General features: G+C 51.5%; 10 protein-coding genes across 10 annotated transcripts; 5 read left to right on the forward strand and 5 right to left on the reverse strand.

The window, feature by feature from the left end:
• Window positions 1-861: 861 nt before the first annotated feature.
• On the reverse strand, window positions 862-6,086 carry N7537_008165 (amino acid adenylation; the record flags this gene model as incomplete). Its single annotated transcript, XM_056899220.1, is given in 4 exon segments — window positions 862-898; window positions 912-3,813; window positions 4,270-5,386; window positions 5,490-6,086. The coding sequence occupies 4 exon segments, from the start codon at window positions 6,084-6,086 to the stop codon at window positions 862-864; spliced, it is 4,653 nt and encodes a 1,550-aa protein (XP_056751296.1).
• A 1,113-nt stretch (window positions 6,087-7,199) lies between these two features.
• On the forward strand, window positions 7,200-8,706 carry N7537_008166 (catalase Cat; the record flags this gene model as incomplete). Its single annotated transcript, XM_056899221.1, has 2 exons — window positions 7,200-7,388; window positions 7,456-8,706. The coding sequence occupies 2 exons, from the start codon at window positions 7,200-7,202 to the stop codon at window positions 8,704-8,706; spliced, it is 1,440 nt and encodes a 479-aa protein (XP_056751297.1).
• A 1,013-nt stretch (window positions 8,707-9,719) lies between these two features.
• Window positions 9,720-11,212, reverse strand: N7537_008167 (tryptophan dimethylallyltransferase FgaPT2; the record flags this gene model as incomplete). Its single annotated transcript, XM_056899222.1, has 3 exons — window positions 9,720-9,760; window positions 9,849-9,970; window positions 10,068-11,212. 3 exons carry the CDS (start codon window positions 11,210-11,212, stop codon window positions 9,720-9,722), a joined length of 1,308 nt encoding a protein of 435 aa, XP_056751298.1.
• A 165-nt stretch (window positions 11,213-11,377) lies between these two features.
• Window positions 11,378-13,679, forward strand: N7537_008168 (FAD-dependent oxidoreductase; the record flags this gene model as incomplete). Its single annotated transcript, XM_056899223.1, has 4 exons — window positions 11,378-11,511; window positions 11,711-11,886; window positions 12,088-12,608; window positions 12,678-13,679. The coding sequence occupies 4 exons, from the start codon at window positions 11,378-11,380 to the stop codon at window positions 13,677-13,679; spliced, it is 1,833 nt and encodes a 610-aa protein (XP_056751299.1).
• A 216-nt stretch (window positions 13,680-13,895) lies between these two features.
• Window positions 13,896-15,089, forward strand: N7537_008169 (uncharacterized protein; the record flags this gene model as incomplete). Its single annotated transcript, XM_056899224.1, has 2 exons — window positions 13,896-14,170; window positions 14,294-15,089. 2 exons carry the CDS (start codon window positions 13,896-13,898, stop codon window positions 15,087-15,089), a joined length of 1,071 nt encoding a protein of 356 aa, XP_056751300.1.
• Window positions 15,090-15,355: 266 nt separating this feature from the next.
• fgaFS (festuclavine dehydrogenase easG) lies at window positions 15,356-16,473 on the reverse strand (the record flags this gene model as incomplete). The annotated part of the gene is made up of 3 exons (XM_056899225.1): window positions 15,356-15,604; window positions 15,674-15,873; window positions 16,056-16,473. The coding sequence occupies 3 exons, from the start codon at window positions 16,471-16,473 to the stop codon at window positions 15,356-15,358; spliced, it is 867 nt and encodes a 288-aa protein (XP_056751301.1).
• Window positions 16,474-16,907: 434 nt separating this feature from the next.
• Window positions 16,908-18,083, reverse strand: fgaOx3 (chanoclavine-I aldehyde reductase easA; the record flags this gene model as incomplete). The annotated part of the gene is made up of 1 exon (XM_056899226.1): window positions 16,908-18,083. The coding sequence occupies one exon, from the start codon at window positions 18,081-18,083 to the stop codon at window positions 16,908-16,910; it is 1,176 nt and encodes a 391-aa protein (XP_056751302.1).
• A 544-nt stretch (window positions 18,084-18,627) lies between these two features.
• N7537_008172 (SDR family NAD(P)-dependent oxidoreductase) lies at window positions 18,628-19,508 on the forward strand (the record flags this gene model as incomplete). Its single annotated transcript, XM_056899227.1, has 2 exons — window positions 18,628-19,216; window positions 19,315-19,508. 2 exons carry the CDS (start codon window positions 18,628-18,630, stop codon window positions 19,506-19,508), a joined length of 783 nt encoding a protein of 260 aa, XP_056751303.1.
• Window positions 19,509-19,871: 363 nt separating this feature from the next.
• N7537_008173 (ankyrin repeat domain-containing protein) lies at window positions 19,872-22,502 on the forward strand (the record flags this gene model as incomplete). The annotated part of the gene is made up of 2 exons (XM_056899228.1): window positions 19,872-19,951; window positions 20,153-22,502. The coding sequence occupies 2 exons, from the start codon at window positions 19,872-19,874 to the stop codon at window positions 22,500-22,502; spliced, it is 2,430 nt and encodes an 809-aa protein (XP_056751304.1).
• A 2,162-nt stretch (window positions 22,503-24,664) lies between these two features.
• On the reverse strand, window positions 24,665-26,296 carry N7537_008174 (ATP-grasp fold subdomain 1; the record flags this gene model as incomplete). The annotated part of the gene is made up of 1 exon (XM_056899229.1): window positions 24,665-26,296. One exon carries the CDS (start codon window positions 26,294-26,296, stop codon window positions 24,665-24,667), a length of 1,632 nt encoding a protein of 543 aa, XP_056751305.1.
• Window positions 26,297-26,440: the final 144 nt, after the last annotated feature.

Below are 26,440 nucleotides of genomic sequence, written 5' to 3' on the forward strand. Positions count from 1 at the left end.
CCTCGGCTGCTAGCACAATTTGACGCTCAATCTCGCCGAGCTCGACTCGCTGCCCGCGGATTTTCACCTGGGTATCTTTGCGCCCCACGTAGACTAATGAACCGTCTTCCTGATATTGGACAAGATCGCCCGTTTTGTAGAGCCGATCGCAGCGCGAGAAGGGCATCCACTGAGGGCGGGGAATGAACGATCTTTGAGTCATCTCCGGTTGGTTGATATAGCACCGGGCCAGATTATGGCCCTCAATCAGCAGCTCCCCAATAGCGCCAACTGGGGACAGGATCTGATCATTATCGGGGTCCGCGACCCAGCATGCGCCGCCGACGGCGGTGCCAATGTTCGCGGGATGGGAACCGATGGTCACGTTCCGGTTGGCGGCACTGATTACACAGCACTCCGCAGGACCGTAGCCGTTCACCAGGTGGACATACCGGGCCCAAGTCTCCAGGATCGTCGCGGACATAGGCTCCCCTGCGAGGCAGAGGGTGCGCAAGGTCGGTACCGAGCTGGGATCCACGGTACTGGCAAACGAGGGGGTCAGGAAGGCGTAATCAACTTCCATGCGATTGATGGCAGACGCGACGTTCTCCCGGCGCTCCTGCTCCGAGGGAACGCAGACCACACCACCATGCACAAGCGTAGATAGGATCTCGCCCAGGCTGACGTCAAAGGCGCACGAGGAGAACTGGAGAACTCGTCTCCCTAAGGAAAGCCCGGCTTGATGAGCCAATGCAGCAGTACAGAACGCACCGTGTTCTATCACAATGCCCTTGGGAGTCCCAGTACTGCCAGAGGTAAATATCACATAGACCGCATTGCTTGGTGATACATTCGACGATCGCCTCGGAGACTGATCTGCCATCAAGCGTTCCCAGGATTTATCAAGGACAATGGTCTTCTGTGCAAGGTACGGATGCCGGTCGTGCTGGGCTTTAGAGCTCAGCATGGTCGTGGCTTGAACCGCTTCAATCATGGTTTGTAGACGACTCTCTGGAGCTGAGGGATCTAGTGGAACAAAGGCGGCACCAGCCTTCATCACAGCAAGCATGGCCACGATGGACCAGAGTGACTTCTCGAAACATATAGGAATATAGGTCTCTGTATCGATCCCGAAATCCATCAAGTACCCAGCCAGCTTGGTGGAAACCCTGTCCAGCTGTTCATAGGTCATGTCGCCGTCCCAGGAGCAGATTGCTTGATCTTTCGGATGATTTTCAATCTGCCTCTGGATCAGAGAATGCACAGTCGTGTTACTGCGACGGTCAATTGTGCCGTTCCACCGGTATATGTCTTCTTTATCTCGCGGGGTTGCTAGTTCAACTTCTTTCATGGCAATTGCCCGCTTCTTGGACAATTGCAATGCGACATGCTCGAACTGTTGCAGCATGCGAGTGACCACCTGAGTGCTAATAACGTTCGAATCGAATAGCGCCTGGACGATTGTGCTATCAGAATCGCTTGCGATTTCGATGACCAAAGCCTTGTTGAGACTCTGAAGCTCAGAATTACGACAGGTCGTTTTGCAATCACGCCGCATCATTAGGAGGCTTTCGAACCCGCATGCTGGGGCTGGGACATTACCAAGGCGAGCAATGGCCTCGAAGCCATCGCTTCTATGGTAAAGGAATTTATGGAAGCGGTTACGTATGGCCACTAGATAATCTTCAACAGCCAATTCTTGATCGATTCGAACCTTAAATGGCACCACCCGGGAGTTGTCCAAGGCAGCGCCGAAGACCGTTTCCGACGAAGCCAGGAAACGTGCCTGTAGTATTCCCCAGGCCGCCAAGAGCATGGTCTCAGTGGCATCAGGCGGCGTTTGGCTATCTAGACTTGTGGTGAAACAATATTCTAATCGTTGATCCACGGATGGGACATAGGATATCGAAGGCAGGCGAGGAAAAGTAGGGAGACCTTCTCTCTCGCCCAACTCTTCTTTCCAAAACGTAGTACCGTCCTCTAGCTGTCCCGACCACGATGCTGTGTCCGGGGCCAGGCTCAGCAGATTGGCAATGGGGACCAATGTGTTTGCATGGAGCTGATGAAGGATCCGAATGAACTGAGTTAAAATACCTTGCATCTGCTTTTCCGGCACCACATGGTCGTCGAAGACCGCCTCGATATGGAGTGCATCAGCTTCCAGATTGCAGATCAGTGTCAAGCAGTATGTCACCCAGGCATAATGGTCGGTTGTCGAGGTCATTTCGGGCAGAAGAGAGCTGTCTCCGCCCCGTCTCTCGGGTTGCACCACGAGTAGTGTCTGGAAGGAGCATGCCCGCGCTGCATCTGGCCCGAACCGACGGATATTTTGGAGGCCTGTTTGCTCGAAGGGGATTCCATCCGTCATGTCTTTCTGGATTTTCTGTAAAGCATACCTGACGAGGTCTGCTGGGTTGAAGATGATCCTCGATGGCACAGATGCAATGGTCGGCCCCGTCATGGTTTCAATTCCGGGCACCGACGAATTTCGACCGGACCTGACGGCTCCGAAAAAGACATCATGGCTGTCTTGAATCTGCCCTTGTGTGAGCGCCCACGCGAGACTGATGTAGGTGTTGGCCGTGAAATCCCGGTCGGCTGGTGGGTTGATTGTTGTGCGGATCGATATGGCAGTCCTTGGGGTCGGGTGACACGTTGTCAACGGCAACGAAGGGAATACTGCACCATGAATACCAGTCATGACTGATTTCCAATATGCCTCCTGGCCTTGCATACGCGCCAGATAGCGGATGAATGGAGTGAACGGTCGGATTGGGAGGGAGAGCTCGTTGTATGCTGCTTTGAGGTCATCTAGTAGCAATGGGAGCGTCCACCCATCATACACGGCGTGGTGCATGTGGATTACCAACTGATATATCGCGTCTGGTCTTCCCTCAACTGGACTGATGGCAAATTGCACCAACGAATCGCCAAGCACTGCTGGATATTCCGGCACCTGTGCAGTCGTTAAGTGCATGTCCCACGCAATATGTTCACGGACAACAACTTGAAGCATCCCATGGAGATCCGATACGATGATCCTGGTTCTGAGAATTGGATTCGCCTCAGCCACCTTATTCCATGCGTGCTGCAGTCGCTCTAATTCCAGATCTGCAGGGACCGCCAAAGAAATCTTTGTGACGAATGACGGGCCCGAGTCTTGCACGGACAATGCCACGAGGCCTTCCTGCAACGGCGTGCATGGATAGATGTCCTCGATGGCATTGGGATCAATCGAGCATTGTGCGGCAGCTGTTGTGATAACATGTTGCAATTCCACCGGCCCCAAGAGAGAAAAGCGCTGGGGAAGGGATTCAGTCCAATCCGAACCCGACTGCATGATCAAGGCAATTTCCCACAACCGAGGATGGTCAAAGATATCTTTCACCGTGATCTTGTGGTGGTTCTTGCGAGCTGAAGCCACTAGTGCCATGGCTGTAACTGAGTCCCCCCCACGGTGAAAGAAATGATCGTCCGCCCCAACTTTTACTTGGGGTATGTGCAGGATGTCGGCGTAATACCTCTGGACGACCTTTTCCATCTCTGTTATCGGGGGTCGTTGGCGAGTCGGTTCTGGTTGAAATTGCTCCAGCTCTTTTCGGGTCAATGCACCTGCCAACTCCCGTAATCGCCTACGATCTGTTTTGCTTGTCCGAGTCAAAGGGAGAGTTCGCAGCGGAAGAAATATGGCGGGCACCATGTAGGGAGGCAAGGCCTCTTGCATGTGATGCCGCGACCTCTCACTCTGAGAGCGAAACTCGTTGGTGGGCTCGGCAAGGATCGCCACGTGGGATTCGGTCCCATTGTCATCGCCTGTGCTACGGGCGTCTTGTGCTATAAACGCGACGAGCATTGGAGGTCTTTGCTCTCGCACAGCAGTGACCACTTCGGCCACCACATCGGCTGCGTCCCGAAAGGTTTGGCGCAGATGATGTTGCACTTCGCTGAGCTCAATTCGCTGGCCGCGTAACTTGACTTGGGTGTCCTTGCGGCATACGAAGCGGAGCGAGCCGTCTGCATTGTACGAAACCATATCACCGGCTTTATAGATTCGACGACCGTGTTGCTCCTTGTACCCACGAAACCGCCGTAACCAGGAAGGGATCGGAGGGAAAGACTGCGCCGTGGCATCAGGGTTGTTCAAGTAGCCGCGCCCGGCAATGGGGCCCTCAACCAAAAGTTCACCGACTGCGCCGATGGGAAGCAGAGTCTCGTGGTTTTGGGGGTCGACAATCCAGTTGGCACTCCCTGTCGAGAAGCTAATCTCACCCGGCCCCGTGTCCCCTCCACTTTTGCGTTGAAGCGAGATAATCGGACACTCTGATGCACCGTAAAGATTAATGACATGCACATGGTCTGTCCACCGGGCCACGTCAGTGGCTGACAATTGCTCTCCTCCGAGGGCCAAGGTCTTCAACGTCGGAACCTCTTGTGGATTGAGTAGTCGGGCCACGGTGGGCGTTATCGAAACGTGGTTCACCTGGAAACGTTCGATCGTCCTAGCCACGTCACTCCATCGGTCCGTGTCGGAAGGAATGCACACACATCCTCCCACAATAAGGGCAATCAAGGTGTCGAAAATGATCACATCAAAGGCATAGGACGCGAATTGAAAGACACGAGACTCCCTGTCGAGGAGGAGTGCCTGGGTATAGGGCTGCACGCTCGAGTGGAAAGTAGCATGCTCAATGATCACTCCCTTGGGGGACCCAGTCGAGCCGGACGTGAAAACTGCGTATAGCGCATTTTCGGCCTTAACTGACGGTATCTCAATCTCACTAGCTAGTTTTCCCCTTTCGTGCTCACCATACCCCAACACGACAACCTGACGGGCCAGCGTGCGAGCCATGGTGGCGGACTCCGGCGATGTCAGCACTACTTGGGAGGAAACCTCCCGACAGATTTGTTGCAGACGTGCTGGAGGATGGGAGACGTCAAGCAGCACCATCGCGGCTCCAGCCTTCATGACACCAAGCATAGCCACAACCACCCAGCGGGATTTCTCCAGACATATTGGCACAAACACCTCACGGCCCACCCCTTTTGTCACCAGCTTGGCGGCTAATTCTGCCGACAGACGAGAGAGTTGCTGGTAAGTGAAGTTGCCATCCCACGCATTGACGGCGGGCCTTTCTGGCTGCAGCTTACAACGCGCTTCGATCAATTCATGGATACACTGACTGGCCGGCTCGGGTATCACTGCGTTCCATCCGTAAATTCTCTCTCGGTCACGATCTCCCAGAAGGGACAGGCCTCGAATAGTAGGATTCTTGTCGTCCGTGACACCAGCTACGGCGACGCAAAACGCGTCTAGGACCCCAATCGCTTGGTCCGCGGTGAGCATAGAGTTTCCGTAGAAGAGCACGACCTCCGCGCTCTGCATATCAATCTCTAAGAGAAGGCCGTCCTACAGGTTTGATTATCAGCATTCTTGTTTGCTCGTAACAGATGGATCAGTCTGTACTCGCTCGTAGGCAGCACAGACTAGCTTAGTACGATGGAAAGCATACCTGATCCGGAGCATCGCGAGTCCACCCTTCAGTCACGCTGAGCGCCCTTATTGTTCCAGTGGATGTAGGTGATACAAATGCCAGGGATGTGTTAAACTGCGCAGCGCTGGAAATATTATTTGACTGCCCGCAGCTATTCGAGGAGCATGGTCTGGTTTCCCGCAGTCTCATCCACTCATTTTGAGCCTGTTTGACTAGGTGCGTGGGTGCAAGGTCCTCGGTCATGTCCAGGAAGCAGGGCGAACGCAGGACGGCCGAATCACTTTGACTGGTGTCTGCCACAGGCTCTACATAGCCAAAACAGACTGCGTCAGTCCCTGTGTATGCTCTCAGAACCAAGCCCCATGCCCCGAGGAGCACAGCAGGGATCGTCACATCAATGGACTGGCAGAGTTGAACCATTTGCACCCCAAGGATTACGGGTACTTGTGTACGACTTCTGAGCCATCCACCGGACCCAGTAGCTTGTTTACTCAACGAAGGAAAGAAACATGGATCAGGATAGTGCTCCTCCTGCTGATTTTGGTGGCCGTTGCCGCGTTCTTCGTCCATCCAGAGATCCAGTGGTGGTATTTGGAACTTCATTGATTCTGGCATTTTGACGCCTCACTTCCTTGGTTACAATATCTATCCGTCGAGTAAAGGTGAGTTAAATTTAATTGAGGGGTTGAGCGTGTGCCGCAAATAGGCCTGGGCAGAGTAGATTATATATTTCTGCCGCTGCGTAATAATATCTTCGGGCAACACTTGATACCATTCTGCTCATTCTATCTTTTATACTAGAATTGACCACAGGTGACAGAAAAAATTAGGAAAAAAAAAATCAAAGAAGACACCTCCCATTAGGAAGCGGAAAAGAGACAGGCCGCAGAAATGGCATTCGCAGTGTTTGGCATTACTTCTCCCTTTTCCATAGGAAATTGATCCCATACAATACGTAACCGTAACTTTCACCCTCAATACATCAGGAAACCAGTCTTATGTTTATGCATAAAGGTGGGTCGAATATTGGGTTTCGCGGGCCCGGGCCGGGCCCTAGCCCGCCGCAGACCCACTGCCTCGGAGTCCGATGCAACCCGACGGACCCTCAATTTAGTTCTTCTAGTTTCTTTGACTAATGACGGCAGTACTTACGCACATAGTAATCACTAAAGTTCAACCTCCGCGGAGGTAGGCCTCGGCGAGGCTAGCTCCCGGCCGGCCCGCTTGTTGCCAACTGGTCTAGACTTGAAGCTGCGCTGCAGGTTTTAATGATATATGAAATATTCATGCAGTAGAGTAAGCGGTACGCGTGCAGCTTGGATGAAGTCATGGCAATCAATTTGCCACCAAGATAGAACGACGAGTCCCCCCTCCCAAAAAATCTCAGAAAAAAAACCGGGAAAAAAAGGAAAAGGAAAAAAGACGACGTAGGAGTCTAATTGGCCACTTTACAGTGTCGCATATGCATCTCCCTCGTATACATATGGACCAAGCTTTGCGTGGCCGTCTACATATCAAGAGAGCCTGGGATGACCGTCATATTGCTTAAGGATACAGCGTTGTTTCATCTAGAAAGCAAATTTACCCTCAACTCACCCAAGGAAGAAACCTTCGTGCCTAGGGTACTCACAACCACTATTCATAATCTTGATTTCCAACGTTTCTTATGCCATCTAGTGTGTGAGCGAAGTTCAGAGAACTTGACAGAACGCCAGAAAAGAATTCAGAATGGGCCACCATAAAGACCAGGTCTCAAAAGCGTGTCCGGTAATGGCAAAAGGTCCTGGAATAGTATCTCAGCCAAACTCGCCACTAAATGGACATCGCATCATTGAAGCTCTGTCGAACTTTAATCGTGAGAAGATTCCTGAGAGGCCTGTCCATGCCAAAGGCGCGGGTGCGTATGGGGTGTTCGAGGTAAGTCCATGGGGAAACTATTCCTTCCTCCTTGTAATCCTCCTTGCTAACCTTTCCATCGGACAAGGTCACAGAAGATATTTCTGATATTTGCAACATTGACATGCTCCTCGGAGTGGGCAAGAAGACCGAGTGCATGGCACGTTTCTCGACGACGGGGCTGGAGCGCGGCTCGTCAGAGGGCGTGCGCGACCTGAAGGGGATGGCGCTCAAATTCTTCACGGTGCAAGGCGAGTGGGACTGGGTGTGCCTCAACTTTCCCTTCTTCTTCATCCGCGACCCGAGCAAATTCCCCAGCCTGATGCACGCGCAAACACGGGATCCGCAAACCAACCTGCTGAGCCCGAACCGCTACTGGGACTGGGTGACGTCGAACCATGAAGCTCTTCACATGGTGCTGCTACAGTTCAGCGACTTTGGCACCATGTTCACCTGGCGCACACTGAGCGGGTACGTGGGCCACGCCTTCAAGTGGGTGATGCCAGACGGCTCGTTCAAGTATGTGCATTTCTTCCTCTCCTCGGACCGTGGGCCCAATTTCTCCGAGGGAAAGGGTGCGGGGACATCGGCCGATGCTCAATCTGATCCAGACCATGCATCGCGCGATTTGTACGAGGCCATCGAGCGCGGCGATTATCCAACTTGGACTGCCAACGTACAGGTCGTCGATCCCGCCGATGCCCCCAAGCTCGGCTTCAACATCCTCGACGTCACTAAGCACTGGAACCTGGGTACCTACCCAAAGGACCTGGAGAAGATTCCATCACGGCCTTTTGGCCGGCTCACGCTGAATCGCAACCCACAGGACTACTTCAGCGAGGTCGAGCAGCGCGCCTTCTCCCCGGCCAACTTAGTTCCCGGGGTCGAGCCATCAGAGGACCCGATCTTGCAGGCCCGCATGTTCGCCTACCCGGATGCCCAGCGGTACCGCCTGGGGCAGCATCATTGTGGATCGTCACCCGCCCCCACGACTAGCGCTCCGATCACAAACCCAGCATACCGTGCATGGGTAGCCGACGTGGCCTCCGCCAACTGGTCCCAGCCCCATGAAAACGACTACAAGTTCGCGCGCGAGTACTACTTAGTCTTGCCAGAATTTCGCGGCCAGGACTTTCAGGACCGCATGGTCGAGAACCTGGCCGCCTCGGTGGCACAGACCTGGCCGGCAATCCGCACCCGGGTGTACGCGACCTTTGAGCTGGTTCATCCAGACCTGGCCCGGCGCGTCTCGACTTTGGCCGAGGAGAAAGCCCAGCCGGCTGCCAGCAAGGAACTGAGGACCGACGAACCACATTGCCCTCGGAAAGCGCACCTGTAGCAGAAATTATGGGGTCACTGAGCGCTCTTAGGACTAGGCCGTATTTACGTATCAAATCAAGCGATGCGGTGTAAGAAGCTACTATTCGAACTTTAGAAGTCAATCACTCCGAATGTGATGCAATTACTGCAAATTGTAGGGCACTTCTACATAATAATGTATGCAGGCCCCGAGCCTTCTCATGTTACTGTTCATAGTGCAGCTGCAGGCCTACTTGGGACAGCATTTATCGCTGGATATCGCCTTATTTGTAATCATGAGTTTCTTTGGAACACTTGTATCTGGATTTACTGACAGGAAGAAGAACAAGGAGAAGAGGAAAGTACAGCCTCGATCATTGTTTGCTTCTTACCAGTCTCATTCATCCGAGTCCCAATTGCAGGGTGTTTACCCTACTGTAGATTACGCATGATCCTACGGCTAAGCGAGCAGGCGATTGTGATCTAGGCACTCCTAGGTACTTTCTAATTGTGTCTGTGTCAGAAAGAAAGTGTGTGTGGAACTGAATTGGTAAGTTGGGCCGGGGCACGATGGACAAGGGGATCCGTTTTGATCCCCACTCGAAGACCAATTCATGCATGGCAGTGTCTCTACAGCGGGGGGCCTGTATCGACAAAAGGAACTAACAACACCCATATGACGAGTGCTAGAGGGCACACTACAGTATGAAACCTTGCAAATGCATGCATTCGCATGTATTACCCTGCAACGTTGCATCGCAAACTAGTAGATCCCAGGCAAATCTACGGGGACGGCTTCCTTAGACCTGGAAAAAGCCCGTCCACGGGCCTTCTAACTCCCGTCCACAATGGGCATTGCGCTGGGCACGCCCAGCTTCACCACACTTCACATAGAGTCGCCTAAAGCGGATAGATAACTTGCTGTCTAGCCTACGTGATTTTCCCAATTTTTACCTATATTTTGGTTGCTTCACGACAGATATTACGAACAGATAGTAAAATTATTGGAAATCCATTATAAATTATACTCAAGTTGGATGGTTTCCGGTATCGCTAGATATCCTTGCTTTCGTCGCAGGCAGAATCTAAGTGTGCTGCGCAGCAAAATCTCTGCATTAGTTCTGGATCTCAAATCTCAAATTGGGAATCCAAGATGCCAAAAAGAAGTGGTTTTTGACTTACTAACTGCCCAGTCGCCCGTCTCCAGCGTCTGCAAGTACACACTCAGGTATGGTCGACCCTTGCGGTACGAGAATGAAATGTATGCGTGCAGGTAGTTTAGCTCCTCATGTAGAGCGTAGGGACTATTATTTAAGCACAATTTCTTAGCTATACAGATACCCGATTAGGTAGGGGGTTGCTGGATTTCCCACCACTGGATTAGGAAGGGAATCAACTTACTAAGAGGCGCACAGACTCTCTTTGTATCTTTCCGCCATTCGTGTCCAGCCCTGGCGGGCAAAAAACGTGGTCAGCGCATCGGCGACCGCCATATCATTCATGCCAAACACAGTAAAATAGACCTGCGGCTCGGGTGCGGGATCATTCTGGTGCAGTGTGTAGTTGGCCATGCTGGGGAGGAGCTCGTCGGGGACAGCGCCCAGCGGAAGGTAAGGCTCAGGATAGGAGCGCAGCCCGCTGGGAATCTGGAGCAAATCCCAGAGCTCCTGGATCATCTCCCATCCAGCGCGCGTGGACACGTCATCGCGCCGGCCGCCGAGCGTCCACAGGTCCTTCATTGCGTCGAGGGAGACCATTCGCTCCAACAGGTAGATCTTGATCCGCGACAGGGTGGGATCGATTAGGTCGCAGGACAGGAGTCGTGGCGACACGGTGCTGTGCGGTCCCCGGCCGTGCACGTATGCCTCCAACATCTCTAGGGGAGCCTGGATGGCCGGGTGGCGGTCTGCCACACGATTGATGGAGTCAAAAATGAGGTCCTGAACGGATCGCCCCGTGGCTACCGCCTTTAGCGCAGGGTAGATATATGTTTTGGGCACTATTCGCCCGCCTTTCAGGTCCAGCGCCAGCTTGTTCTGCGTGTTGATCTGCCCGCCGGCCAATCCCTGTTGCTGCAGGATGGCTGATTCCTGCGCATCCACAGTGAGGTCTCTCTTGAAATGAGAAAACCATTCGATGTCCAGCGAAGGCTCGATTAGCATTAGTGGTTTGAGGGCTTCCCAGATGGCGAAAGTGTTGAAGGGGTCCTCGGAACCTCCACTAGCCGCGGTGATAGGCTCGTAGGTGTATCGGACGAGAGAGTCCGAACAGTTCAGACTCAGTTCGAATGGGGTGCCGTAGCGAGTTAAAATGCTCAACCAGCGATCCCGATCATTGGTGGGATAGACCCCCAAGAAGGGGATTATATGCTTCTTGAACATAGCTAGACATCGGTACTGGGTGTGAATGTCATAGTCCGCAGTCTGTAGCATCTGCGCAAACATTGGAGCGGTGCTATGCCACCAGTTCCTTTGCTCGTCATTAGGGAACTCAAAGATGTCGCTCAGGACCTGATAGGCCTGTTGATGAGAAGCATTGATTGCCATATTGCTTAATTCACTGCGTAAGGTGTGCAAGGACGAAGTTCTGAACTTGGTCCCAGGGGGTCTTCCTTCTTCCATATATGTTATACCTTTAGCTTCAAGGAATTATTTGTTTAGTTGAATTCTTATTAAAATTCTGAAAATTCTTGGAATGGGGGGAGTCAATTCATGCCCGAACAAATCTACACAACCAGTCAAGCTGAGTCGGGACAAAAGTGGTACATGAAGACTAATGCAGGTGATATGATACCATGGGCTCATCAGCGTCAGACTCGATCTGACTTCAAGCGGATCCATTCTGAGTAAGTCCTGATAGGGTGGTGATGATGCTGATGGTGCTGACCCACCTTGCAATGCCTATTTCTAGTCACAAATTATCAAACTTGCTCATGTCATTGCTACCTTTTCATCCCCTGAGACTTTTCAGGGGGTTTGACTAGTTTCTACCACACAACAAACCCCACTTGTGCGAAACATTGATCATGGTGCTTCTCGGTTCAGCCTGGTCACGGCGTATGATACTGTACTGCTCTCTGGCTCTGGTGCTTGGGTCGCTCAACTGGCGATCCTTCTGGACAAATGGTCGATATTGTCGCTGCAAACCTCACGAGCCCTGTTGGCCAAGTCACGAAGAATGGGCAAAGCTGAACGCATCGTTGAATGGACAACTGTCACGCGTACGACCATTGGCATCTGTTTGTCATGACCCTACTTTCAATCAGACAGCCTGTGCCGAATTGCGTCAGCTCGCAGTCGATAGTGGGTGGCGAGCTGCACAACCAGGCAAGTGAAGCAGACAATTGAACCATTGTCTTTCTCCCTTCCTCCAACTAGGCCGCTAGAGACAGAAGGGAACCCCCGGCTGATACAGCTAATAGGAGCATTGCAACATTGGGTGTGGGAAACGGGCACGAGTGTCAATGAGAGCTGCTTTGCGGAATCGCCGAGGGAGGAGGTCTGCCACCAAGGTCAGACCCCACTATATTCAGCTGTAGTGGCGTCATCGCAGGATGTTCAGGAGGTAGTTCGATTTGCAAGATCCCATCGCCTCCGTATGGTGATCAAAAATACAGGCCATGACGGCGCCGGACGCTCCGCTGCAGCAGCCTCCATGCAGATTCACATGCATCGACTGCAGAATATTACCTATCACAAAGACTTCCGGGCGACTGGGGGTCCCGTCGTGGCGGGGCCGGCGGTTAGCATAGGTGCGGGGGTCATGCATGGGCAATTGTACGCCAGTGGCTCCAGCCGAGGTCTCCTGGCGGTCGGTGGCGAATGCCCCACGGTTGGCGCAGCCGGTGGGTTTCTACAGGGAGGCGGAGTGTCAAGCTTCTTTAGCTATGTGCACGGATTGGCTGTGGATAATCTACTCGAGCTGCAGGTTGTCACAGCAGATGTAAGTCAGCCTTTCTTCGACGGTCTAGGTCATCCGTTTCACTAATACGGCGTTCTTTTGTACTATTAGGGAAGCTTAGTGGTCGCCAACGATTACCAGAATCAAGACCTCTTCTGGGCCTTGCGAGGAGGTGGGGGTGGGACTTTTGGTATCGTCCTGCGGGCTACACTTCGAGTATATCCAGATAACCCCGCCGTGGTGACAAGCATTTCTCTATCCGCGCCCCACAATGAATCAGGGCCCTGGATTGCAGGACTGACTAGCCTTCTGAGCACGCTCCAATTGATGAACGCCGCCAACGCCCCTGGCCAACTGATTGTGTGGTCTTCGTCGCCGACAGTCCTGCAAGCAAGCCTAGACGTGTATTTTCTCAACGCAACCGAAGCGTCAGGAATGGAGCAGCGAATTCGCCACCACCTTGCCCCTCTCAATTCCTTGCACTTGTCTTACAATCTCACTTCCAAGGCCAACCCTCGGTTGAGCTCAGTGCTTCGCACGGCCCCAGATGTTTACCCTGAGAACTATGGCATTTTGCAAGGTTCGATGCTCGTCTCGACCCGTCTATTCCATTCCCCCGACGGACCGAACCGGATGGCGAGGACAATTGCGCGTCTCCCCATGCGGCCAGGGGATCTTCTATTCACCAGCAATCTAGGAGGGGGGGTTGCTGCGGCTGACAGGGGCCTCAACAAGACCGCTATGCATCCGGCCTGGAGGTCTGCGGCACATCTGATCACATTCGTCCGGACGGTAGAGCCATCCATTGCAGGGAAAGCTGCTGCCGTAGACGAGCTCACCCGCGTTCAAATGCCGGTCCTATACTCGCTGGAGCCGATCTCTCGAGTATCCTACCTTAATCTGGCGGCGCCAAGCGAGAGGCATTTTCAGAACGTATACTGGGGAGAGCACTACGCTCGACTTGCTAGTATCAAGCAGAAAGAAGACAAGGATGGCTTGTTTATAGCCAAATATGGAGTTGGGAGCGAGGAATGGGATGAGGATGGCACATGTAGGAAGCCAGTTCACCCATTGTCGCGGGCTTGGGCGGTACTCGCAGGTGTGTTGATGTAGAGATTGGCAACCTTGTTGTAATGAGAATGTATGCATACCATACCACTGTTTGATGATTTGGACACTGGCCTCTTGCTGCAACTGTAGCTGTTGATCAATCTCGCTTCCGAGCTCAGAATCTCAATCATAAATTTTATATATTTCACCATTCAGAAAACATTCCTTTGGCTGTCTTCTCTTCTTTTATTGTCGTCTATAGTCTCTCCAATTGCAACCATGATTACGAAGGTTGAATCCACTATCCTCGACATTCGCAGCGTCGACACTTCTGAATCAATCTGTGATCAAGTCGTTCGAGGTCTGTCGACCGAACCCCGAACCCTACCAGCTCTTCTTTTCTACAGCACCAAAGGTCTTCAGCACTGGAATCATCATTCCCACCAACTCGAATTCTATCCCCGACAGGAAGAAATTCGCATTTTGAAGGACCATGCCCACAGCATTGCAAGCACTTTAGCTGACAACAGCGTGATTGTTGATCTTGGGAGTGCGTACGTTACTCTCTCTCTCTTTTCATCTCTTCCAATTTTCTTCTTCCTTAAAGGAGAAAACGAGGAAATAATCTATGTTTTTACTCCAAAAAGCACCCATAGCTAAGGCGAACACGCAAACAGAAGCTTGGACAAAGTCCTCCTCCTCCTAGAAGCCCTCGAAGCCCAGAAAAAGCCGGTCCGCTACTACGCTCTGGACCTAAGTGCAACAGAGCTCGCTACTGCGCTGGCCAGCCTCCCCACCGCGAGATTCCGCTACGTGCGCTGCGCCGCCCTCCACGGCACATTCGACGACGGGCTGCGCTGGCTCCGCGAGACGCCAGACATCCGCGACCAGGTGCACCACCTGCTTCTATTCGGCCTGACGCTGGGCAACTACTCCCGGGCGAACGCGGCGACCTTTCTGCGGCAGCTCGCCGACCAGGTCCTGTCCGCCCACTCGGCCGAGAGCTCCATCCTGGTAACGCTGGACAGTTGTAAGGTCCCCACGCGGGTGCTACGGGCCTACACGTGCGAGGGGGTGGTGCCCTTTGCTCTGACCTCGCTGGAGAACGCGAATCAGTTATTGGTGGGCGGGAGGGAAGGGGAGGAGAAGGCTGCATTGCAGGCACAGACCCGAAACGCATTTGACCCGAAGGACTGGGAGTACCTCAGCGAGTGGAATTATGTTCTTGGGCGACATGAGGCCTCTTTGATCCCCCGGACAAGCGATGTGTCTCTGGGACCGCCCTTGGAAGGCATCACGGTCCGGCGGGAGGAGAAGGTGCGGTTTGGATGTAGTTATAAGTACGATCGGGAGGAGCTGGAGACGCTGTGGGATGGGGCGGAGGTCAACATGGTCAATGAATGGTCCAGCCCGGGCTGCGGGGTGCACTTTTACGGATTGAAGATGAGGAGGAACCCGGAGGAGTGTTCGTAGTTCTTGGACTGTCGAGGTGTGGGAATAGAAGTGCGTTTGGTTCCTTAATTTTTCTCTTTCAAATTCAGTGTCACTATCATCAGTTTGAGAGAGCCTTCAGAAACCCGATAGCATATGGTCCATTTACGAATTAGGAAAACAGACGTAAGGAGATACATTGAGGCCTTAAATATGTTGCCTTTCTCCGTGAAATTGGATTCCAACACAGTTGTCTACCACTCTCTTTGGCTGAAACAACAAAATCCAAAACTCAGCTGTTCAATTGATCACAGCCAGCATTCGTTGTTTCTCACCACAAAATGTTCCAAAGTCTCCGGACCGACGCCCGTCACCTCGCGGGCTACATTGTTCAATCGGCCCTCCACGCCACCCTTAATCATGGTGTCCATAGTGGCTAGCATCAGCGCATCCTCCGAGGGCATTCCTGTTGATTCGAGCCGTTTGGCGAATTCGGCCTCGGAAAGATCCGTATGCGAGATCTCTCTTCCCAAATGAGACGAAAGAATCTTTGCCACCTGGACGGGAAATCTCGGTTATTCTACTGTTTACACATGGCAGAAAAGGGTATTGTTTTTCCAATGTACCTGATCATAAGTGAGAAGCTCGGGTCCGAGAATGATATGATCTGTGTTGTGAGAAATTGGATCCGTCAGGGCCTTGAAGGCGACCCGAGCAATGTCGTCAGCAGAGACGAATGGAATCTTGCCACTCCCCGTCGCAGAATACACTGTGTTCTCGTTTTTGATGGACATATATTGAGGCTCCTGGGGAGTAGAAAAGTTCTCTGTTTTGAGGGGCGCGTGAGTTGAGGAATTGACACGAATCAAACACTAAACCTAGCCCTCCACTGAATTGCCCATTGCGCTTCGATGAAGTCAAGTTCCCGGAAGAAATATGGGTAGAAGCAAGGTAATGCCAGAAAGAAAGAAAGAAAGAAGAACAAGAAGAAAGAGAAGACAAACTCACCCATGAACCACGTTGGTCGGAGCACCGCATACTCAATCCCGCCCAGCTTGGCCAAATACTCATGTACCTGACCCATAGCAGGCCCACCTAGGTCAATTGTGCTTGCACTGAGCAGCACAAACCGCCGGACGCCCCGGGGACGCGCAAAATCGATGAACCGGAGCATTGGGGGTGCAAGATCGAACACCGGCGGTGGAACTAGGTACACCGTTGAGATCGGTTGCATCCCCTCGGCTGAAGCATGGGTAAACGGAGTTTCATAGCTTTGTTCATTCAGCCAGTCGAACTGTGCCTGCTTGTGTGGATAGTTGGGGTCCACGGAGCGCGAGGCGACCAGGAAAGGGACGTTGGTGGCATGCAACAGGGAGGCGATTCGGCTGGAGGTCTTGCCTCGGCCACCTAGCAAAAGAGTCGTCATGGCGGGTTAGTGTCGGGTGAAAAGGAACAAAAAAACTAGTGGGTTGGTGGTTGAAGTTTTTGGCAATCCAAGAGATAACCATAAAGGTGTCACAACGTATATACGCAGGAGGCCAATACATATATAGTTCCTTGTTTCTCTCCTTTCTAGAGCATTTACTTATTGCCACGGATAATTGAACTAGGATTAATGACTATCTGCGACATTCCAATTCACTGTAAATCCGAATTACAAGGGTTATGGACCTACTGGACGTACCAACAGGGTTCATGTTACTATATGTATTCATATGCATGCCTGACTAGTGCATTTGCCACTAGGGACTCCACTTTTAGCCGTCTGACCAAAACATTTTGTGAACTATCGGGTACTCCGTAGATGCATGTCTTCGGTGAACATACACATGCCCCCCCTCCTCGACCCCCTCAGTCCTCTCACGCTAGCCGTGCCAGGCGCCTAACACAGGGTGTGTGTTGGGCTCTTGGCTCGCCTACAGGCCCAATCTCAGTGGCCGCCAAAAATTCGTTACTAAACGGATAATCGAGGTACCCCTTGTCTGAGAACGGGATGTAGAACGTATCGCGGTCATACGGTTGCAAGGGTATGCCATGCTTCAGCCGGTACGGGAGATCCGGGTTGGAGATATACAGTCGTCCAAACACGACAGCCACATTGGTATAGTCGCCATAGGTCTCGTCCACGACCCGACTAGCAGAGTCCGCGTCATAGCCACCTGCCAGGAGCACTGGCTTGCGATCGCCCCACATACGGACAAAGGTGAGATTGTCGAAGTCAGGATGCGTCTTGTCCTCAACCCACCTCGAGTTGGCGAGATGCAGGTAGGCGATGTCCATGTCGCGGAGCTGGGTGATGATGTGCTCGAACTGGGCCACCAGGTCTGGCATCGTCCCCATGCCCTGGAAGGTGCTCCACGGCGAGAGCTTTATGCCGACGCGGTCGGCGCCAATGGCGGCCACCACCGCGCGGGTCACCTCGAGCCCGAACCGCGCGCGGTTCTCTAGACTGCCTCCCCACTGATCCGTGCGCTGGTTACAGGACGCCTGGAAGAACTGATCGATCAGAAATCCGTTCGCTCCATGGAGCTCGACCCCGTCAAACCCCGCGGCCATCGCGCGGCGCGCTGCGTTCACGTACTCGGCGATATACGCCTGGACTTCGCCCTCGGTCAACGCACGAGGCGTCGGTTGGTCGGGCTCCACCGGCACGGGGCTGCTGGAGGTCAACTCATGCCCCGCGGCAGTTAGCACCTCCGCCTCTGCAGAGCGCCCGGTAGCCCAGAGCTGAAGCCAGATGTAGGACCCCTTGGCGTGGACCGCGTGGACGATCTTCTGCCAGGCTTGCTCTTGCTCCTGAGTCCAGATTCCGGGAACGTTAGAGAACCCTTTAGCCTGGGAAGAGATAGCGGTGGCTTCTGTGATCAGAAGGGTCCCTGGAACAGAGGCCCGTTGGGCGTAGTACTCCTTCACAAATGCCAGCGGGACGCCTTCATCATCGGCTCGAAAGCGAGTCATAGGAGATAGGACCAGCTTGTGGTGCAGGTCACATTTGCCCACTCGAAGAGGAGTAAATAGATTGTTTGACTTCGTCATCTGAGGCAATATACGTCTTCAGGTGATAGAAATTATGTGTTAATGGTCGTATAAATTCTGAAGGGTAACGATTGACACCTCACTTCCGCCTGCCGAACAGATATATATTTCGTAGGTGCTTTCTTGACCAGTCTAGCACACTATTATGAAAACGGCTTTGTGAAATGTGCCTGCTAACATTCCCCTCGTCCGAATCATATGCACATGCACATGCACCCTAGCATCCTAGTATAGAAAAAGGCTCGGTCAAATGTGCCTGGTGGCAAGGCCCTCGTCAAAAGCACATGCACATGCAGGGTGACGAGTATACTACTTCAATCCGGCGCCTGTATAACTGGCCGACACATGAGGTGAAAATGTCTCAATACCGAAGCAACGTCACAAATTGTATTCCGGTCGTCTGTCACAAACGCAGCGGGCTAGCGTCAGCCCTAGCCCTGGTTTGCCTTCCCAAGCATGACACCCCATCTTTTCATCCATTCAGGGCTCTGAACAATAAATTTACATCACCCACTTTGACTGAACATAGACCAACCTAAATCCAATGGCATCTGTCACTGGCGGCGTGTTCGCCATCACGGGGGGTGCGTCCGGGATTGGCGCCGCCGTCTGTCGTCTACTAGCCCAGCGTGGAGCCGCGATGATCTGGGTCGGGGACATCTCCAGCAACCGATTTGATGAATTGAAACAATGCATCCACCAGGAGAACACTGTCACCCAACTGCACTGCCAGACATTGGACATCACCTCGTCGGCCGAGGTAGAGAACTGGATGTGCGAAATAATCGCAACCTGCGGTGACCTCCATGGGGCCGCCAATATCGCAGGTATCGCCCAGGGAGCGGGCCTCAGGCAAGCGCCTACGATCCTCGAAGAAACCGACGCCGAATGGCGAAAGATCATGAGTGTCAACTTGGACGGTATCTTCTATTGCACACGCGCGGAGGTGCGCGCCATGAAAGGTCTCCCTAGACGGGATCGTAGTATCGTCAACGTGGCTAGCATTGCGGCTTTTGTGCACACCCCGGATGTCTATGCGTATGGAACATCGAAGGGCGCTGCGGCTTATTTTACCGCCTGTGTGGCACCAGATGCAATTCCCCTCGGAATCAGAGTCAACACTGTTTCTCCAGGTAAGGATGCCTGTTTTCAAGATGGGGAGATTTGGAAATTCAGGTTGGGATGATTGCATGCATATTTACTAATGTGGAATCATTTTCGCGTATCGTAGGTATCACGAATACTCCGCTCCTTCCGCAATTCGAGCCAAGGGCTAAAGGATTAGATGAAATACGGCAATTATACGAGAAGCAGGGTCTTCCGTTGATTGAACCTGAGGATGTAGCTAGGACAATTGTGTGGTTGCTTGCCGAGGACTCGCGACCGGTGTACGGGGCTAATATCAATGTTGGCGCACCAATCTGAATACTGCGGGCCGATAGCCATTTGCCAGCAGTCTCTTGGTATCAAACTTGCCTATCAAGGTTACTGCAATATGAAATTTTTGTCTTGTTGATCCTCTAGTCTCACGCTGGAATGTCCCTTGGACGGGAATTCTATAGCCAAATTGTTTGTCTACGGTATCTACCAAATGTAAAGGCCCAAAAGGTGGACAACGTTTCGCTTTAAGCGAAGTAAAATCAAATTACACACGAACCCACATTTTGAGATATCCCTATTTCACCTTCTCGATGAAAGCCTTTAAGAAGACCAATCCTCCGTTCAGCTTAACTCTACGAATGATCAGATTCAGGCAAAGAATATCAAACACTAAGATTGCTAAAGCAAATGGATGTATCTAAGACCGTTGCTGAGCAGCCAGGTCAAGCTTCAATAATCTACGGGAAGCAAGACATTACATTGTTCTCGTATGTTAAGAACGACCTCGGTGAATATATTAGAGTAAGCAAACTCTATGAGTCTTAGAGTATTAAATAGGGGAACTTTTTAAATTTTTACAGTGAATGAGTTAGTAGTATAGCTTCCTTAACGGCTGACCCAAACCCCGAAACGTCCCTCTCTGCGTTCTATCCATCTCCTCTCTATATAGCATGTCGATTGGGTCACAGTGTCGTGGTCCAGATCCTGCTCAACTTTGGGGCTAGAACAGACGTCTGCAGAGACAACATCTACACCCCGTTTTATACGGCGGTCGGCCATGGAAACAAAGAAGTCGTTCACATTCTCGCCACCAGAGATCCATCATTGATTGAAGCAAAACAACCGATGAGACCAATCTATCTCGCCTCCATTCTCGCGGCATGGAGTGGCGTGGAGGTCTTATTAGAACATGGGGCGTGTCCCAACGGAGGGTTACAGAGTGGCCAGACTGAGGGCGAGTGGGCGCCACTGGTCGCGGCTGTGGAGTCCGGTTACACCAAGTCCGTCCGGTTACTGCTGGACGGCGGTGCCGATCCAAACATGACCGGCCCATCGGGCCAGGATACACCTTTGTGGTTTGCATGCATTCGGGCTGCGAGTGTGGAGTGTGTACAACTGTTGTTAGATCATAGGGCAGATCCAAATGACCCGGCGATTGTGCCCCCGCTGTTGATCGAGATGATGAACTCGGACACATCCCCTGATGCTGTTTCTTTAGCCATCCTCGAACTCCTGTCGACGAGCTCGGTGCCATTGCAGATCAACGTGAAGGATCCATATAGCGGCGTAACCCCCTTGATGATCGCGGCTCGCCAGGGGAAAACGGGCCTGGTGCGATGGCTTTTGGCGAAAGGCGCAGATTTTAGCTTGCTCGATAACCATAATTGCAGTGCACTCTGGTATGCCATCAAGAAGGGGGTCTTGAAGGGGGTCCAGGAGATCATCCAGCGGGACCCGCCCCTTGACATTCTTACAAAAGATGGGGCAACCTTGCTCGAGGCAGCTCTGGAGAACACTGCTATTCTGGAACTTCTTCTCGATTCCGGGGCCCCAGTCAATCTTCGCAACGGAGACTCCCTGTCTGCAATCAACGTGGCGGTTGTGCAACAGAACGTGGAGGCCGTCAAGTTGCTTCTGAAGCGGCAGCCAGATCTAGAGTATCGTGACACAGCCGGCTGGACACCCATCCTGGATGCAGTAGGATGTGTTGGTAACGCTGAGATTACTCGTCTTCTGGCAGAAGGCGGAGCCAACCTGCAGAGCACCAACCGGTCCGGTCACGGTGTGCTTCACTTTGCGATGAGCCAAGATCCTAGCATCCTCCAAGTGTTACTGGAGTTTCGAAAGTCCATTGATCTCGAGATGCGTGATCAGGACGGCAATACTCCACTTCTATTGGGGCGTGATGACCATCTTGTAAACATCCGACTACTTTTACGTGCCGGGGCCGACATCAATGCCCAGAACCGCAACAAGATCTCATCCCTGATGAGCGCCGTGATCTCTCGTCAACGGGAAACGGTCGACCTCCTCTTGAAACAGCCTGATGTAGATGTCAACACCACTTGCCCTTCCATGGGGACCGCCTTGGTTCTTGCCTGTCGCCGATTGGACGTGGAGCTGGTGGTCCGGCTGATCGCTGCAGATGCGGACTTGGAAGCGTCTGGTCCACTCACCACCCCGTTGATGGCTGCCTGCTTTCCCTATAGCATCTATGGTTCCGGGGAAATGGAGAGTAGTCACCAAATCCTAGCTCATCTGTTGTCCCACGGGGCCAATATTGCTACCACTCACCCTTCCATCTTTTTCAACGTCCTCTCCGTAGCCTGCCTCGCTGCCACTCCCAGGACGATCAACTACCTACTAGACAAGGGCGCCTGGACGCAGATTAAAGACCCTCTGGGCCGTCTACCTATTCATTTTGCCGCAGCCAACGGCCTAGGGAATTTTCAGGTCACCATGTTGGCCACCGAGGAGATGGACGTGATGGCTGCCGATCAGATGGGCAAGAATGCGCTGCATTGGGCCGCCCAATTTGGCCATGCCCAAACCATCCATGAAATTTTGTGCTGGGTCGACCAGCACTCGCAGCAGAAACGAGACATGTACGTCAACCAACCGGACCAGGATGGCTGGACACCGCTGTGCTGGGCGGCACGTCCGTTTAGCGGGGGCTGGGCAGCTCATATGCAGACCGAACCCCGGGATTATCTGGAGACAATCCGCCTCTTACTCCAAAACGGAGCAGATCGCACCTGGGAATGCTCCATGGGTATCGGATCCACGGCAGAGAGACTAACGCCGCTGAAATTAGCGGATAGATGCGATGCTGACGACGAAATCCTGCAGCTTCTCCGTTGCCCCCCCCCCCCCCCCCCCGAGCACGAGGAGGTTGCAAATGATGACCACCATCATCCCCAGCGGAAATACACTTCTCTACGCTCCGTCACTTGTGATATTTGCCTCATTGTAAGTGCAACCCCGGTCATCTGTCATTCCGAGTTTTTCTTACCACTGGTCCTTTCCCGTGACTTGTAGACAATCTTTGGCCTTCCATATAAGTGCCAATCATGCCCCGACTTCGATGCGTGCCAGAAATGCCACACACATATAGACATGTACCACAAGCATTATCGGGCTCTGGACCAACAGCCCCACTTATTTGAATTACACCCGGACAGCCAGGAGTTCCAAGAGCCACCCAACTCTCCTTCTCTCTCTGGTGCTTCTTCTGCTTCTTCTCATCTGCCTGCTCCTGTGCGGCAAAAGGATGAGAATTCTCACGGTGACAACTCGGAAGATGATCATCCAGAAAGTAGTGATTCCTAGGCGCACGAGCGAATAGAGTTGGAGCTGGAATAGGTGTGGAGTCCTCCCGAGGTAGAACTTGAATCAGCGTATTTCGAATGCACAGGAAGGCATTGTGTTCAAACATTTGAAGAAACCAGAATATTTGACGGTCTAGATGTCATTACATAAGTAGTGTGTAGACCTGGCTGGGTAGACCTGGCTGAGCCCATTGGGTCAGCCTATATTCTTATGTAAATTTATAAACATCTTGGCAAAAGCAGGGGAAAATACATTGGTTTTCTAGTTACAGAGCTATTATTATTTTATCAGAGAGAAATCAGATAACCGGGTCCTGCTCCCAGTATCCGTACAAGAACCAATCCTCAATCTACAAACCTTTGACGACGGCCTTCACTATATCCGGGATCCTGACTATCACTATGTGGCTCCTACGTATTATACGTACTATCAAGGAACTTATCTACCTCTAGCATTAGAGAAATCCACATCCTTCACAACGCGCCCCTTGTTCCTCCCAGAAAGCATTAATTCAAGGCGATATCCGTACAAACTATCAGCGGTTCTTTACACATAGTAAAGGGTGCTGTCGAATACCAAGTCCGAATACATTGTTGAAACAGCGGGTTTTGTCATTTTAGTTAAAGTTGTTAATATTAGTTATCTATACCATACATTTTTCGTACACCAGCTTTCTATCATTATTTGTTCGATTGATTGTGATAGGATCCTATAAAGGATCCTATCTTAGGGATTCTTTTCTTTCCTTTCTTTTACTCTCTATACTTAGTATTCTCGTTAAAATACACTCTTTCCTTTAAAGAACTAGCTAGTTACACTTTCTTTGTTAGGTAGAGGCAAAGTGTAGGCAGCTCACGCTAATGACATTTGGTTTCTTGCCGCTGGCTACTACACTTTGTGTCCATTAAGGCTGAACTGAATCTCCCTAGTTAGCGAACATTCTTTCTAATCTACATTATCCCGCTTTACACCGTATGATATATATGGTGTTTCCTCCTGAAATCGGTGAGATCTTTGTAATGTTACAGTGTTCGGGACCCATAAGTACCCATCCTAACAAATCCCCTTCCTTTCTTTCTTATCCCCCTCTTTGTACTTAGTATTTTGTATAAAATATACTCCTTTTGCTTAAATGATCTAGCAGATAATAAAAGCCTCATAAAATTGTTAAGTCTTTTGGAAGACAGATGGTAGTTGGTACAAGAAATTTTCTTTGGAGTATTTGCACAATTGTGCCGTATACGTTTCGAGAAGCAACCCATTGTGATCAAAAAAACATGCCTATAAGAAAAAAATCAGTACGGGAGGGGAAGGACACGTCAGCGGCTCAGGGGCGTGCAGGATATTCAGGTGGTGTTCAGGACATTCAGGTCAATGGGCTGAATGGGCTGAAGAGTAAGTAGAGCGGCAAGAGGGACGTTCCAAAGAACAAAAAAGAAACAAAAAGCATGAAAAAACAAAAACATACAACAGTGAGGATTCGCTGGTGGTCACCCACCCAACTACTAACTCACCGGCGTGTGGCTTAAGTACGGCTGAGCGGACGGGAAGCCCTGTTTTCCACACCCTATGGTCGTATGTACCAGGTAATTTGTAGGGGAGAATGATAGAATGCAATCAGTTGAGAGTTCAGGATGAGAAAGGTGAGTGCGCGATGTGAGATTTCTACGGGAGCGGGCTGTACATCAACCGGGGTGCTAACCACCATACCGATGTCTTCCACCGTACACTGTACTCGGCGGCCATCAATCAACGTGCAGAGATCCTTCGCATTATGCCGCATGCGAAGAGTTTTGGTTTCTTTGGATCTGTGACATTCATCTGCCTCTCGGGATATACAAAAGATGTAAACTTCGAAGATTATTTATATCCTATCGCTCTTTTCGCTGGAAACATAAGTGCAACTTTTGACCATCCACGCAACAATTTGGCAAGGCATACCATCCATGCGGAATTTCGAAAGTCCTCAGATTTTCGGAATGATCTGTCGAGAATTGTTTTATCTCGTCCATCAAACCAAGGGGCCTACTAGGGGCAACTCCAATCGTATCGACCACCAAAGTGATAGACTGCTTGGCAAGTTGGAAACACCGGGCGAGTACAAAGTCAAGCTCCTCCATGGAAAGATGCTGTAGTGCCGACATACAGAATATGTGGTCCACCATTTGTGTCCTTTTCGCCATATATACTTCCATCCTTTCAGGAACAAGTTCGGTATACAAATTGTTTTGACGGCAGATATCCAACGATTTCTTGGATATGTCAATTCCCCTCATTTCCGTAATTTGGCTATCTGGATCCGATTTCAGATGGTGGCCGACAGTTCCTGTTCCACACCCAAGATCAAGTGCGGTTCCTTGATAAGATCTCGTTGTAATACAACTGGCAGTGTCGGTTGCTGAAACCACGCCAGCATGAGATTGAGCCAAAGAGTCATAGAAGTTTGCCACTTCAATAAAATCATCCTCACGCTTACCAGGATGCTTGAGAAAGTAATTGGTGATATAAGTGTTGACAACGGCTCGATAACTCCCAGGAAACCCGTCTTGGATATCTGTATCCTCAAGCTGGGATCCAACAGGATAAAAGAAAACAGGAAGCGGATCAACTTCAATGACATAAGCTCTCCCATCCCGACCAATACGCATATCAACATCACAACCCATGTAGTTCGTATACATTTTGTTCGCTGTGAAAGCCTCGACGGCCGTAGCTTGCAAGTGCTTCCAGAGACGCGGGTTGTCGTTCTCGTTCAACAGCTCATATCCAGAGGTCTCATCAAACTTCAAATCCAAGGTCAAGAATCGGCACTGGCCAGAAACCTGTCTGTATTTCGCACGTTGCGGAATGAGAGGAAAAGGACTCTCCCCCATAGCAATGACCACAACAGAGTACTCCTCTCCGTCGATAAATTCCTGCACGACAAGATCCGAACTATCCCTCCCTTCGGCTTCCCGAGCATCGGCATATTGGTCCGGGTCCACGTATCCAAGCGCTTGCGCGCGCAATACGCGCACAGAACGCATCAACTTATTCAATCTCTGAATACAGCGACCCAGCTGATCTTCGTTCTGACATAAAGAATGCTCATCAATGAACATACTCCCATAGCTCGACGCAGGCTTAACGAATAAAGGAAATTTCGTCGTCCCTGGAATCAGGGGACTCCCGGCGCGTTTCGCCTTTTCAAAGAAGTCCCGTTTAGACTGTTCGCGCTCGGAGCTTTGGATACCAGCGCTAGGTAGGTTGAGAGACTCAAAGTATCGAATTGCCTCGATTCCAGCTAGTGAGTCGTCGTTAGTTCCCCACATAAAATTTAAATAGAAGTCATGGCCTTCGCGGACTGCTGCATCTATTTGGGCTTTCGCTGTGCTCTTATGGATGGTGTAGTGGGATATTTTGTGCTGGGTGATGTGTTGGCCGGGGTTCATGCATAGCTTTTGTGACTCGCCGGCTGAAGCTTGGAGTTCTTCAAAACATGATTGAAAGACACAGATCTTCATATTTAGAGATTTTGGAGGTATGGTGGTATTTTGTGTTTTTCTAATAGCCTAGGCTGACCGAGTGATCGCGTGCCGATTCCCCCAACCTATATTGAACCCTCGTCTGTGCAAGATCGACGATACGTGATAGGTCATATTCTTCAG

This window comes from Penicillium hordei (genome assembly GCF_028827395.1).
Source record: "Penicillium hordei strain IBT 12815 chromosome Unknown utg000004l_segment0_segment0, whole genome shotgun sequence".
In the NCBI taxonomy this organism is placed as follows: Eukaryota; Fungi; Ascomycota; class Eurotiomycetes; order Eurotiales; family Aspergillaceae; genus Penicillium; species Penicillium hordei.